This window comes from Hemiscyllium ocellatum, chromosome 7, assembly GCF_020745735.1.
Source record: "Hemiscyllium ocellatum isolate sHemOce1 chromosome 7, sHemOce1.pat.X.cur, whole genome shotgun sequence".
Classification (NCBI taxonomy): Eukaryota; Metazoa; Chordata; class Chondrichthyes; order Orectolobiformes; family Hemiscylliidae; genus Hemiscyllium; species Hemiscyllium ocellatum.
The window spans coordinates 89,195,566-89,211,685 of NC_083407.1; the positions used below are offsets into that span (position 1 = coordinate 89,195,566).

The 16,120-nt window shown below is 42.7% G+C and overlaps 1 protein-coding gene across 1 annotated transcript; it reads right to left on the reverse strand.

Moving 5' to 3' along the window:
• Nucleotides 1-11,032: 11,032 nt before the first annotated feature.
• LOC132817191 (gamma-crystallin M2-like) lies at nucleotides 11,033-15,410 on the reverse strand. Its single transcript, XM_060827468.1, has 3 exons — nucleotides 15,402-15,410; nucleotides 12,007-12,249; nucleotides 11,033-11,308 (listed from the first exon to the last, which is right to left on the reverse strand). The coding sequence occupies exons 1-3, from the start codon at nucleotides 15,408-15,410 to the stop codon at nucleotides 11,033-11,035; spliced, it is 528 nt and encodes a 175-aa protein (XP_060683451.1).
• Nucleotides 15,411-16,120: the final 710 nt, after the last annotated feature.

The window sequence follows — 16,120 nt, forward strand, 5'->3', positions numbered from 1 at the left end:
TTAGATCAGGTTGTGGAGGGGTGGGTGGTGGTCCGAAGGTGTGCTTTACCATGAATAGAGAAACTCTCGAGAAGATGTTAGCTGCTGAAAGTATATCTGCGTTTCCTCTCATTCCTTCCTAGCCAAGGTAGTTATCAGTATGAAGACAATCTTACGTTTAACTACACTAATTTGTGTCTGCTATTTCAACATCCTTTGAATGCTTGAAGTCTGTTACTCTGTTCATTATTTATTCCATTATCAAGTTTTATACAATCAAGAAACTTCTAAATTGGACTGCCTAAACAAGTTAGTCAATTATAAACAATAATCAATGGTCCTAAAATCAAATCCTCGGTGCCTCCATCCAGATTACTCAAAAATTATTTTCTTTTAGTAAATTGATACTTGGCTAATGTGAAAACTATCAGGAAAAGTATTTCAAAAATCTGGAAAACAACAAAATGTTTCCTGTGCTTTAGCAATTGAAGAGGCAGATATTTGTGGGAAACAATTGCTGAATATATTAAAATATTTTCTCTAAATGAAACTTCCCAAATAAAACAATCAGAATTACATTGGCAACTGTGGTAGACATGATTTGGAAATGCCGGTGTTTAACTGGAGTGAACAAAGTCAAAAATCACAACACCAGGTTATAGTCCAAGAGGTTTATAGAGTCATAGAGATGTACAGCATGGAAACAGACCCTACAGTCCAACCTGTCCATGCCGACCCAATCTAGTCCCACCTGCCAGCACCCAGTCCATATCCCTCCAAACCCTTCCTGTTCATATGCTCATCCAAATGCCTCTTAAATGTTGCAATTGTACCAGCCTCCATCACATCCTCTGGCAGCTCATTCCATACACGTACCACCCTCTACATGAAAAGGTTGCCCCTTAGGTCTCTTTTATATCTTTCCCCTCTCACCCTAAACCCATGCCCTCTAGTTCTGGACTCCCCGACCCCAGAAAAAGACTTTTGTCTATTTATCCTATCCATGCCCCTCAAAATTTTGTAGACCTCTATAAGGTCACCCCTCAGCCTCCAATGTTCCAGGGAAAATAGCCCCAGCCTGTTCAGCCTCTCCCTAGAGCTCAAATATTCCAACCCTGGCAACATCCTTGTAAATCTTTTCTGAACCCTTTCAAGTTTCACAACATCTTTCCGATAGGAAGGAGACCAGAATTGCACGAAATATTCCATGTCCTGTACAGCCGCAACATAACCTCCCAACTCCTGTACTCAATACTCTTACCAATAAAGGAAAGCATACCAAACGCCTTCTTCACTATCCTATCTACCTGCGACTCCACTTTCAAGGAATTATGAATTTGCACTCCAAGGTCTCTTTGTTCAGCAACACTCCCTAGGACCTTACCATTAAGTGTATAAGTCCTGTTAAGATTTGCTTTCCCAAAATGCAGCACCTCACATTTATCTGAATTAAACTCCATCTGCCAGATCAATCACCTGATGAAGGAGCAGTGTTCCAAAAGCTAGTGCTTCCAAGTAAACCTGCTGGACTATAACCTGGTGTCGTGTGATTTTTAACTTTGGTAGAAATCAACATTCTTTGAATTTGTAATATGAAAAGGGCCAATGAAGTCTTAACAATAATTAACAGAATTTAAACAGCTCAGCCTCAAGTTCTGACATTCTCTAAAATCCAAATGAAACATCACACTCAAAATGCACTCTCTTTTTCTGAACACTCTGCATTAAAAACACAGCAGCAAAGATATTTTAACATAATACTCTCCTCTGGCTAAAGAATGACCACTGACCCAGCTCTTCTTTTTTAAACAGGCATTATATAATTTCAGGACACTCAATCAATTTATTTTAAGGTTACAAGTTTGATAACTTAAAAGGACATAATGATGTAAAATTTTAATGTAAGAACAAAATCTGCCCTATTACACAGCCGGAAAAACACATTGAATTGAGATCCTGATTCGAACAAGATAAAACAGTTACTTAAAAGGATTTTCTGAACCAGTATTTTAACAAAATAAAATTTTGAAACATCAAACACATCAAGTTTCACCACTTCGGGACTTTAACCCCTTTCTTACTTTATTCCTCATGAAGACTCGAACCCCATTCAAACACAAAGAACCCAAATGCCACTTAAACACAGAAAACTTAAACCCCAATTAAACACAGAAAACTCAAACCCCAACTAAACACAGAGCGCTTAAACCTCACTTAAACACAGAAACCTCAAACCTAGTTTAAACACAGAGAGCTAAAAGATCACTTAAACACAGAAAGCTCAAACCTCAGTGAAGTGCGGAGGATTTGAACCTTAAATTAACGCACCCAGTAGACTCAAACCATAGTAACGCGCAGAGGACTGAAACCTGAATCGCACCCACCCAGGGGGCATTAACCCCAGTACCGTGCAGAGGACTCGAACCTCAATTACACCCACCCCAGGGGATTCAAACCCCAGTACCGCACAGAGGACTTGAACTTCAATCACACCCACCCCAGGGGACTCTAACCCAGTACCACACAGAGGATTTGAACCTCAAATACACCCACCCCAGGGGACTCGAACCCCAGTACCGCACAGAGGACTCGAACCTCAATCATACCCCCTCCCCCAAATGCAACACAGAAGACTCGAACCTCTGCCTGCCAGCGCACTTGAGAAACTGTGTCTCTCTACTGAACTAATTACCATTTGAGTCGTCCATAGAGGAAGTGCGAGCGAGCAAGGGGACCATCACCAGCACACAGGAATATTGAGAAGGACCAAAGTTTAAAATGTTACCTTGTGGGCTCGTCCATCTCAAGACATTGACATTCCGGGTGGCAGCTGACACTGTCCGATTGTAACTATTCGTTTGGATCCAGCCGACTTCGCCAATATTGTTGTCCCATTCCCCCCTCAGATGAAGCAAAATGTTCAGAGACACAGCGTAGTTTTACCTCTTTCATCTTTATTCCAGGCCTTGGAGGGAGAGAAAATAACCGTCCATTTGCATAAAGACATAGGATTGCATTCTTCTCTAGAACAACAGTTTCTCAATGAACTATATAGTCATTTTACAGGGAGGAACATCCACATAAGGCAATACACATTAACTGGGTGATGGTTGCAATCAGCGAGCATCAACAGTAAAGATTAAGCCATCTGCTGTTACACAATGAATGTTCTTCACTCTGTTAACTGTCTTCACATAATGAATACTTTTCACCTTGTTAACTGACGTTGCATACTGAATGCTTCCAATATTGTTAAATGGCTCTACATTGTGAATGCTTTTCCACCTTGTTAACCCATAACCCCTGTCTCCTGAACCCCATTGTTAACTGTATGTTCTTATCTGATCTGATTCATTCTCAGCTGAACCTCTTGTTTCACAAAACTCAATTCTTTCCCTGCTTGCTTATACCCTATACGCATTCTCACTTAGATCCCTTTTACGTCTTTCCACTCTCACCCTAAACGTATGCCCTTTAGTTCTAGACTCCCCCATCCCAGGGAAAAGACTTTGTCTATTTATCCTGTCCATGCCCCTAATGATTTTATAAACCTCTATAAGCCACCCCTTAGCCTCTGACAGTCCAGAGAAGACAGCCCCAATGTATTCAGCTTCTCTCTATAGCTCAAATCCTCAACCCTGGCAACATCCTTGTAAATCTTTTCTGAACCCTTTCAAGTTTCACAACACCCTGGCACAGTGGTTAGCACTGCTGCCTCACAGCGCCAGAGACCCGGGTTCAATTCCCACCTCAGGCGACTGACTGTGCGGAGTTTGCACATTCTCCCCGTGTCTGCGTGGCTTTCCTTCGGGTGCTCCGGTTTCCTCCCACAGTCCAAAGATGTACAGGTCAGGTGAATTGGCCATGCTAAATTGCCCATAGTGTAATGTAAAAGGGGTAAATGTAGGGGAATGGGTGAGTTGCACTTCGATGGGTCGGTATGGACTTGTTGGGCCGAAGGGCCTGTTTCCACACTGTAAGTAATCTAATCTAATCTAATCTACTAAAAAAATCTTCTGATAGAAAGGAGAGCAGAATTGCACACAATATTCCAAAAGTGGCAAAACCAATATCCTGTACAGCTGCGACATGACCTGCTAACTCCTGTACTCAATACTCTGACCAATAAAGGAAAGCATACTAAATGCCTTTTTCATTATCCTATCTGCCTGCGACTCTACTTTCAAGGAACTATGAACCTGCACTCCAAGGTCTCTTTGTTGTGCAACACTCCCCATTAAGTGTATAAGTCCTGTCCTGATTAGCTTTTCCAAAATGCAGCATCTCACATTTATCTAAATTAAACTCCATCTGCCCCTCGTCAGCCCATTGGCCCATCTGATCAAGTTCCCATTGTCCTCTGCGGTAACTTGCTTCACTGTCCTCTACACCTCCAATTTTGGTATCACCTGCAAACTACTAACCATACTTCCTTGGTCACATCCAAATCATTTATATAAATGATGAAAAACAGTGGACCCAGCACCAATCCTTGTGGAACACCACTGGTCACAGGCCTCAAGTCTGAAAAGTCTCTGGATTAATAGTCTAGCAATAGTTTAGCATTACCTCCCACTCTGGATCAGCAGACACAATATTGGTCTCGTTACTTAGGAAATGATAGAATTTCTTCAGAAGCAGTTCAGAGATGGTTCATGTATCTGATTCCTGGGATAATGGGTCAATACTCTTATGAGGAAAGGTTGGATAGGTTGCACCTATATTCATTGCTGTTTAGAAGAGCAAAGATGATATTGTCCAACCATAACTCCTGAGGAGATTTGATGGGGTGAATGTTAAGTGTATGTTTCCCCTTGTAGGTGCGACTCCAATGAAGAAGCACAGTTTAAAAATAAAGGGGCTTCCACTGAAGACATAGTTGAAGATTTGGTTTTCTTTCAGAGGTCAATAATCTGTGGAATTCTCTTCCTTAGGGAGCACAGGAGGCAGAATCATTGAATACTTTTAATGCTCAGTTTACGAGATTCTTGACTGACAAAGGAGTCAAAGCGTAGATGGGAAGGTAGGCACCGTTCAGTTATAATCTTATCAAATAATGAAGCAAGCTCAAGGGCCAAATCTTCCTCATCCTAATTGATCCGTTCAAAGTTTGTCGTGTAATGTACCAAAAGTCATAGATGATATGTAGCTGTAAGTGGAAATTTCTGCTGAGAAGGACAAAATAGATGCCCAAGCAATACAGGCAGGTTAATGGAATATGTACAAGGTGGCAGATGCAGTTTAATGTGGAGAGGTGTGACGTAATTCACTTTGGTGGTAAGAATAGAAAAGCAGAATAATGTTAAAAAATGTCAACCTTCTAAATTTTGATGTTCAAAGAGACTGGTGTGTTCTTGGAAAAGCAACATAGAAAGTTAACGTGCACGAGCAGAAATGATTTGGAAGGCAAATGGCACATTGACCTTTATTGCAAGAAGGTTGGAAATACAGGAATCAGGAAGTCTTGTTACAACGAGATGGGCAATTTGTAAGAAATACCTGAAATATTGTATGCTGTTTTGGTCTCCATATCTAGGGAATGATATACTCCAATGGAAGTGGTACAGTGAAGATTCATTGACTTGGTTGCTAGGATGAAGGAGTTGCACTATGATGACAAGCTGAGTAAAGTGGGTCTCAATTCTCTGGACTTTAGAAGAATGGGAGATTATCATTGAACTATTGTAGAATCCCTACGGTGCGGAAACAGGCCATCCAGCCCACCAAATCCACACCGACCCTCGGAAGAGCACCCCACTCAGATTGACTCCCCCACCCCATCCCTGCAAACCTACACCCCCTACCCCCATAGGTAATCCATCCGTATGCATCCAAGACTTCAGCTAATGCAGTGCATAAATACAAACCAATTAGAGAAGGAGGGTTTGGCAGTCATATCTGGAGTCAGTCACCAATCCCTTTACAAAATATTTGAAACAATAACAGAAAACAAAACCCTGCACCTCTACTTAATGAGGATAAGGCAGTACCAACCATAGCTTCAGGCCAATTTCAGCAATGGGCTCTAATACTAAGTGCTTATAATTACAAGTTTAAGAGCAAGGTTTAAGAGGCCACTTAACAAATTTGGATGCACTGAGCCACCTCTCAATGACAGATACAAAACACATGGTGCCACCACTGGAAGAGTCCATAATGGTTTTAAATTTTCTGGACACACTAACAGTCACAGCTGACAATGTCAGACTTTGGACACAGAAAGATCTGCTCCTGATTAAATTGAAATAGCTGGCGGTGATGGGGAAACCAAAGGGCCATCACAAACAGAAGTGATACCTTTTTGGGCCCTGAGAAACCTGATCACTGCAGAGGAGAGCATATTATTGTGGGGAGCAAGAGTGATTGTCCTGAGTACAGGTCACCATGAGATACTGGCTGAATACCATCCTGGTCATCCAGGGGTTTCCAAAATAAAGATGTTGGCGAGAAGTTATGTCAGGTGCCAAGATTTGGATACAGACATAGCTGCACTGGTGGGGCGGTGCCCAGAGTGCCACAAGGGCAAAGTTACAACCAGCAGCTCTCCCACATTCGTGGAAATGGTACGGTAAACCCTGGACTCAGTTACACATTGACTGTGAAGGCCCTTTCGTGGGCTCAATGTTCTTAGTCATTGTGGAGGACCACTCAAAATAGCTGGGTGTGCATAAAGTTCATACATAAAACACGGTGACGACAATAGAAATAATGCACGCATCTTTTTCAATACGTGGACTACTGGAACTGAGATCACAGATAATGGGACATCATTCACCTGCAGGGAATCTGAGTTATCCTAAAGTCGAATTGGATTTGTCATATAAGGATATTCGATGGTTCGATGGTCTGGAAGAAAGTGTAGTCCAAACTTTGAAGGTAGGCTTAAAGAACCAGCCTACTGCTTCATTAGGTACAAAGCTGTTTCAGGTCCTATTTGATTACCCCTCAAATAAATATTAGGATAGCTCTAGCAGAGTAACTCATGTGGAAAAGACACTGCAACAGGTTAAGTCTGGTCTTCCTGAACCTGGGGGTGAGGATGAAACAGCATCAGGAAACATCAATGTTGGGTACTCCAGGGGAAAAAGGTTGGTGTAGGAGCCACAAGAATGGCCCTGCATAGGTAAGAGCATGGTCAATGCAAGGTCAGGAACAGTGACGTAAAACGTTCGGGTCAGTATGAAGGTCCTGAACAAGCACCTGGACCACATGAAAGCTGCAAACTTGGAAAGTGTGCGGAACCAAAACATGACCGGCTCCTCTACAAACTTTCCAATTGTTCTGAAACCTGTGGGTTTTCCCTCTCCATCTGGTGTTGAAGACACCTCAGAATCTGAGATGAACACAGTGGATATTACCACCTCAGCACCTTTGCTGTCTGAAGATGAGAATGAATTTCTTCTGAGATGCTCCAGGTGCAAGAAGTGAGCTACAGTGCATTACAGGGTGTATGTATCACAGGCAGGGTGGGAGGAAGCTGACCTGGTGCTAAAATGTCTCTGGAGAAACTACGAAGAAAGAACCAGCTGTATTCTCAGACTCGGAAGTAGTGATCTTAATAAGGTCAACCACGTAGCCATCATCGAATGTGAGTTCCCTGATTGGGGCTGCTAACCTGGTCCAATCAGAGAGCCCTGACCACCAGCACTGGATGGGATTCAATGACAACATCAGATCATGTTGCACTTACCAATAGGTAAGTTATTCCCACTGGTTTATATTTTCTGATCAAACTGGGGTAATGATTCATGCACTCAACTGTTGGGCTTGTCTAAATCAGGTGTCAAAAAGATTTTTATTTTCACAAGATTAATTTTAACTTACGTCAATGATGGTGACAGGTAGTGGATTGTCACACCCAGTTGGATTTACCAAGCCACTAAGTTGTGTTTCTGTCTCTGCCACAAGTTAGTAACTGCCCTTGTCACTTTGTGTAATTATACTTGTTTTTTGGTACATATGTGCTCAATTCTGGTCTCCCTCCTAACAGAAGGATGTTGTGAAACTTGTAAGGGTTCAGAAAAGTTTTAAAAGGATGTTGCCAGGGTTGGAGGGTTTGAGCAATAGGGAGAGGCTGAATAGGCTGGGGTCTGTTTTCTTAGAGCGTCGGAGGCTGAGGGGGGACCTTATAGAGGTTTATAAAATTAATAGAGGAATAGATAGGATAAACAGTCAAGGTCTTTTCCCCAGGAGAGTGGAGTCCAAAACTAGAGGAAATTGGGTTAAGGTGAGAGGGGAAGATCACAAAAGTACCTAAGGCCAACCTTTTCACACATAGGGTGCCAGAGGAGGTTGTGGAGACTGATGAAACATTTAACAGGCATCTGGACGGGTATATGAATATGAAGAGTTTATAGGGATATTGGCCAAATGCTGGCCAATGGCACTAAATTAATGCACAATATCTGATTGGCAAGGACGAGTTGGGCCAAAGGGTTCGTGCTATACATCTCTCTGACTCTATTAGTCTAATAGTGAAGTGAAGAAACAGCAATCATCCTCTAAGGTGCTGGCACACAATGATACCATATGAGTTCTGGTAAGGACATGCGATGCCTCCCTGCACAGCATCAGGGTAGCATAATGCTCAATCACATATGCATTTTGGCTATTGCCGAGCGGATATATGCCCAGACAGAGGAGGAAGTTTTGGTGATCACATTTGGAGTCAGGAAGTTCCGCCAATATCTTCACAGATGTAAATTTGTAATAATAACCAACAAGAAGCCCATGCTAGATCTACTTAAAGAGGACAAGGCAGTGCTGCCAATAGCTTCAGGCCAAATTCACTGGTAAGCTCTATTACTAACTGCCAGTAATTACAAGTTGGAGTACCACTGGGAGGCAAAGTAGCTGCCTCCCACTGGCAGATACACCCCTGGTGCTACTGCCACTGGAAGAGTCTGTGATGGCTTTAAATTTTCTGTACACGTTTCCAATCACAGCTGACAATATCAGACTTTAGACACTGAAAGATCCTTTGCTGACAAATCTGAAATAGTTGGCGATGATGGGGGAAACCAAAGGGCAGTCACAATTAGAATTGATATCTTTTTGAATCCTTGAAGACCAGATCACAGTAGAGAACAGTATGTTATTGTGGGGGGACAACAGTGATTGTCCCAAGCAACTGTCGCATTGAGATTCTGGCTGAATACCACCAGAGTCATCTAGAAGTTTCCAAACTGAAGTTGCTGGCAAGAAATTATATCTAGTGGCCAGGATTGGATGCAGACTTTGCTGCATTGGTAGGGTAGTGCCCAAAGTGCCACTAAGGACAAGAAATTACGGCTAACACTCTTCCACATTCATGGGAACGGCCAGGTAAATCATAGACTCGAATACAGATCAACTATGCAAGTCCTTTCACAGACTCAATGTTCTTAATCATTGTGGATGGCCACTCAGAATGGCTGAACATGCATAGAATGCATAACTGCATACATCTTTTGCAATAAACAAACTCTTGGAATTGTGGTCACAGATAATGAGCCATCGTTTACCAGCAGAGAATTTAAAGTATTTTATAGAGTCAAATGATATTTGTCATGTAAGGGCAGCTCCACACCATCCACCATGCAATGGTATGGCAGAAAGAGCAGTCCAAACTTTGAGGGCTGCCTTGAAGAAGCAGCCTACAGCTTCACTCAATACCAAATTGTCCCAGTTCCTATTTGATTATTGGGGCACCCCACTTGCAGCTACAGGGATAGCTCCAGCAGAGTTGCTAATGGGGAAAAGGCACTGCATCAGGTTAAATCTGATCTCCCTGGGTATGTGAGAGAGAGTGAAACTGTACCAGGAGCACCAACGCTGACACAAGACTCCTCTTAGCCAGAGAGACAGTTTAGTTCAAGGTGACAAAGTTTGATGTAGGAACCACAGGAATTGCCTTGTATGGGTGAGAGACAAGGTTGATGCGAGGTCAGGTCCATTGATATATGACGTTCGGGTCAGTGCAATGGCCCTAAACAAACATGTGGACCACATGAAAGCTGCAAACTCACAAATGGTGTGGGAGCGCAACATGCGGGCTCCTCAAAGATCTTTCCGATTCTTCTGGAACTCATGGTATAACAAGTGTAGAAGATATTTCAGAATCTAAAATGGACATGATAGATATCATGGCCTTGATACCTTTGTCACCTGAAGACGTGAATGAATTTCTTCCAGGATGTTGCAGGATGTTTCAGGGACAAGAGGCATGGCACTGTGCATTACAGGCCACAAATATCCAAGGCAGAGCTGGGGGAACCTGACCCGGGGCCAAAATATCCCGGGATCTGCAACAAAAAAGAGAACTAGCCTTTGTCCTTGGAGTAAGAGGGGAGGGATATAGTGACTGTAATGGGACTGGCCAGGTAAACCCTAGGTCGACTATGCAAGTCCTTTTCCTGGACTCAATCTTGGTCAGCCAGGTGGCTGCCATTGAATATGAGTTCCCTGATTGAGGCTGCTAATCTGATCCAATCAGGGAGCCCTGGCTGACAGATATAAACAGGATTGTCAGAGGTTCTGTTGACTCTGAGAGGTGGCTCTGAGGGAGCTGGATCTGTATTAAAGGTTGTCCACATATAAATAAAGGGAGATTTGGCAACAGGATACTACGCTCTGTGAAGTTATTACATTTAGAGCAGAAACATTGGAAGCTGTAGGATCCCATAAGCTGCAAAATGCCTCAAACCTCAAGAAAGTTGAAAGTAATCATTACTGAGGCAGGTGCAGCTTTGGCATTGTGCCTTTGCTGTCTCACTGACTGCATACATTTCAAAAAACATCAACAGCGGGTGTAATGGTGGCCCGTGCAATGCGTTTCCTTCCTGACCATTGCATTTTCTCCTTTACTATTTACTTACTTTAAAGATGATCATGTCACCAAGATCACCGTGATGAAGTGTTCTCCATGAAACCACCAGATACCAGCATGCTTTTGAACTATTTTAATGAAGACCCAATAATGAGTGAATTAAACAAGAGTGCAGTGTCATGAAGAGATGTTTTATTATTTTGACAATTAATTTAACAAAATATGGTAATGCATTACAGTTGCAGACTAAAAGTCCCTCATTCGCCTGAAAGATCCAATAGTTGAACAGGTTGCTCCCCAGTCACTGTATCTCCTGTATTCACTGGGCCTCATGAAGTACTGGCGCCCACTGTAATTGGGATGTTCATAGAAGATCCAGTAACCATCCATCACATGGCAGGAGTGGATGTCACGGTAACGGAAACGATCGTAGACAGATGGACAGTCATCCATGAATTCCATCATCTGTCCTCCAAAGTCAGGCCTCTCATAAACCCTCATTCTGTAGGAGCCTCCTCGGTACTGGAATAGAGAGACATGAAAGATTTGTGATGCAGCTACAAAAATATCTACAATCAATAAATGAGGGACTGATGATATTTCATGCTTACAGACAGAAGTATACTGTTATCAGTAGAAATCTTAATGTATTTCTGGTTTCTTTTGTAAAGAAACTATTTGTCCAAGTGGGGCCAGCATTCCCTTTTCTGTCATCTTTTCTGTCATTTACAGTAAGATGAATGGGATGAATGAAAACGTGCCCATTACCAGGTTTATTGTGCTATATTTAAACCAATTTGGCCTTGGTACTTTCTGCAATGTCAATATCAATATGCCAATTAGACTTTCAGTTCTGAGTATCTGATGTGTTATGAGTAAATGTTTCAATTGGATCCCAGCACCAAGTTGTAGTTAAATGATGCAGAACTAACTTCCCAGTTTGCACAACTATTGACTGAAGGATTACCCATACAACAAGTGCGGTTACAATTTGACAAAGGTAGTTACTAATTTTTGACAACAACAGAAACACAATTTAGTGGATTGCTAAATCAAACGGGTCTGTAACTGTTCATTACCTGTGACCGTTGAAGAAAAATAAAATCAACCCTGTGAAATGAAGATCGCATTTACACCTTACTTAGACAAATATGGAGTGCGTTAATCATTATCTCAGTGTCAGTTTGATCAGAAAATACACACCATCAGAAATAACTTACATATGGGTAAGTGCGACATGACCAGATATTGTCATTGAATCCCATCCAGCGCTGGTAGTCAGAATACTCTCCCCTGGTCAGAACATACTGGTATCCCATGTAATTGGGTCTCTCATAGAGCACCCACCAGTCACTCTCAACACGGATGGAGTTACAGCGGCTGAAGTAAGGGGACAGGTCGGCACAGTCACTGCTGCACTCATAGTGCCGTCCCTGGAAGTTCCTGTCCTCGTAAAAGATGATCTGTGAGGGAAGAAACAGGTTTGTAAATTCATAATTTCTCACATTTAGCCATTCCTAATGGAAACTTTTAATACAATATGTGAACCCCTAATAATTCTTGCCTTTCCCATTTTGAATTCGCAATTGGCTTCGTAACCAAATGTGTTACTGTTTGACAGAGCTTGGTATTTATACGCTGGGCTGAAATGCCCACTGTGCATTTTCTTTTGTTATTCAAATAACTATAATGATTTGACAGCGCCACAAAAAAAACTGCATCACACATGACTTATACAGTAAATGCAAAGAAAACATTGAAAGGCCACTTCGTGTATTGTTGATAGTGTTTTGCTTCCATTTCATTTTAATTGTTGTGTGAAAGAAGATAACAGTACATTGCAGCCTATTATGTTCCCTATGCAATGCTTTCACTGGAATTTGCAGTGTCATTCAAAAGGATGTGGTTCCCATAGTTCAATGTAGTTGCCCAAAAAAAAGTCAGCTCCTAAACTGATTAACACCTAGATATGCATGTAAGGAGGAAGTTGCTTAAATTATGACTCCAAAAGTAAGTTTGTACTGATGTATTACTGTTCTGTGTATTAATTCTAAATTATTCATCCAAGTTCAGAGATCTTTCACTCATCACATTTATTTGCGAACAATGCTATTTATAGCTCTGATGATGTATTAAGTTGTGTTATTGTGCACTTTTGGTTCCATGAACTAAAATGCACATCCTTTTTTTCCCCTGTAGGTCAGACAGCATCCATGGAACAGGAGATTCGACGTTTCGGGCATAAGCCCTCCTTCAGGATTCCTGAAGAAGGGCTTATGCCCAAAACGTCGAATCTCCTGTTCCTTGGATGCTGCCTGACCTGCTGCGCTTTTCCAGCAACATATTTTGAGCTCTGATCTCCAGCATCTGCAGTCCTCACTTTCTCCATCCTTTTTTCCCTACTATTTTTCCCGTCTAAATGACACATTAACTAATATGAGATGCCCAAAGTTTTTCGTCATTTATATAAATGGTTTGAATGTGAACATATGAGATATGGTTTGTAAGTTTGCAGATGATACTGAAATTGGTGACATAGTGGACAGCGAAGAAGGTTCCCTCAGAGTACAATGATGATCTGATGGACAAATGGGCTGAGGAGTGGCAGATGAAGTTTAGATTAGACTTAGATTAGACTTACAGTGTGGAAACAGGCGCTTCGGCCCAACAAGTCCACACCGACCCACTGAAGCGCAACCCACCCATACCCCTTACCTAATACTACGGTCAATTTAGCATGGCCAATTCACCTGACCTGCACATCTTTGGATTGTGGGAGGAAACTGGAGCACCCAGAGGAAACCCACGCAGACACGGGGAGAACGTGCAAACTCCACACAGTCAGTCGCCTGAGTCGGGAATTGAACCCGGGTCTCAGGCGCTGTGAGGCAGCAGTGCTAACCACTGTGCCACCGTGCCGCCCATTGCCACCGTGCCGCCCATTGCCACCGTGCCGCCCATTGCCACCGTGCCGCCCATAATTTAATTTAGATCAATGAGAGGTGGTGCATTTTGGAAAAGCAAATCAGGACAGGACTTATACACTTAATGGTAAGGTCCTGGGGAGTGCTGCCGAACAAAGAGACCTTGGAGTGCAGGTTCATAGTTTTTTAAAAATAGAGTTACAGGTAGACAGGGTAGTGAAGAAGGCATTTGTACACGGGCCTTTACTCTTCAGTGCATTGAGTATAGGCTTTGGAAGGTCATGTTACAGCTGTACAGAACATTGGTCAGGCCACTATTGGAATACTGCATTCAATTCTGTGTGTCCCTGCTACAAGAATGATCTTGTGAAACTTGAAAGAGTTCAGAAAAGATTTACATGGTGTTGCCAGGGTTGGAGGCATTGAGCTTCAGCGAGAGGCTGAATAAACTGGAGCTGTTTTCAGCAACTAGAAGAAAGGGAGGACTGCAGACCCACTGATTCCCACAACTGAAATGACTACACCTCCTCCCATCCACCTCCCACAAAAATGCAATCCCTGACTTCCAATTCCTCTGCCTTTGTCGTATCTGCTCCCAGGAGGTGCAATTCCACTCCAGGACATCCCAGGTGCCCTCCTATTTCAAGGACCACAATTTCCCCTCCCACTTTATCAACAATGCTCTCCAGCATATCTCCTCCACTTCCCATACCTCCACCTTCGAACCCTGCCTCTCCAACTGCAACAAGGATAGAACCCCCATTCCTCACCTTCAACCCCACTAATCTCTAGATAAAGTGCATCATCCTCCATAATTTCTACCACCTACAGTCAGACCCCTACACTAGAGATGTGTTTCCCTCCATATCCCAATCTGTGTTCTGCAGAGACCATTCCCTTGTTAGGTCCACCCCCTCCCCCACCTACCCACTCTCCACTCCTGGAACCTTCCTCCGCCACCGTAAAAGGTGTAAAACCTGCATCCACATCTCACCCTCAGCTCCGTCCGAGGCCCCAAAGGATCTTTTTATATCCAGCAGAGATTCACCTGCACATCCACCCATCTTATCTACTGCGTCTGTTGCTTTCAAAGTGGTGTCCCCTGCTTTGGGGAGACAAGACACCAATTCATGGAACAATTCAGAGAACATCTCTGGGATACAGGTACCAAACAACCCCACCGCCCTGTGGCCGACCACTTCGACTTCCCCTCCCACTCAGCCAAGGGCATGCAATTCCTGTGCACCCTCCACCATCAAATGTAAGCCGCCTGACGAATGAGAGAAGAATGCCTCATCTTCCACTGAGGGACAGCATTACAGCTGTACTGAGAGACGGTATTCCCAGAAATACATCCAGGGAAGTTATTTGAGTTGAACTGAGAAATAAGAAAGGGATGATCACCTTACTGGAATTGTATTATAGATCCCATAATTGCCAGAAGGAAATTGAGAAACAAATTTGTAAGGATGTCTCAGTTATCTGTAAGAAAAATAGAATGGTTATAGGAGGGGATTTTAGCTTTCCAAACATAGACTGGGGTTGCCATAGCGTTAAGGGTTTATGGAGTCATGGAGTCGTAAAGATGTACAGTATGGAAACAGACCCTTCAGTCCAACTCGTCCATGCCAACCGATATCCCTACCCAATCTAGTCCCACCTGCCAGCACCCAGCCCATATTCCTCCAAACCCTTCCCATTCATATACCCATCCAGATGCCTTTCAAATATTGCAAATTGGACAAGAACTTGTGAAGTGGATACAGGAAAATGTTTTGATTCAATATGTGAATGTACCTACCAGAGAAGATGCAAAACCTTATTTCTTGGGAAATAAGATAGGGCAGATAACTGAGGTATCAGTGGGAGAGCATTTTGGGGCCAGCGCCCATAATTCTCTCAGTTTTAAAATAGTCTTGGAAAAGGATAGACCAGCTCTAAAAGTTGAAGTTCTAAATTGGAGGAAGGCTAATTTTGATGGCATTAAGCAAGAACTTTCAAAGGCTGATTGGGGGCAGATGTACACAGGTAAAGGCTGAAAAATAGGAAGCCTTTTGAAATGAGATAATGAGAATCCCAGAGAAAGTATATTCCTGTTAGGGTGAAAGAATAGGCTGATTGGTATAGGGAATGTTGGATAACTAAAGAAATTGAGGGTTTAGTTAAGAAAAAGAAGGAAACATATGTCAGGTATAAACAAGATAGATCGAATGAATCCTTAGAAGAATATAAAGGCAGTAGGAACAAGCTTAAGAAAGAAATTATGAGGGCAAAAAAGGGGACATGGGATAGCTTTGTCAAATAGAGTTAAGGAGAATCCAAAGGGTTCTTACAAATACATTAAGGACCAAAGGGTAACTAGGGAGAGAAGAGGGCCCCTCAAAGATCAGCAAGGCGGCCTTTGTGTTGA

Excerpts from the sequence above, each read along its gene's own strand:
- LOC132817191 (XM_060827468.1), bottom strand. Across the intron at positions 11,309-12,006 it reads CATGTCGCACTTACCCATAT|TACCGAGGAGGCTCCTACAG; the intron begins GTAAGTTATTTC and ends TCTCTATTCCAG.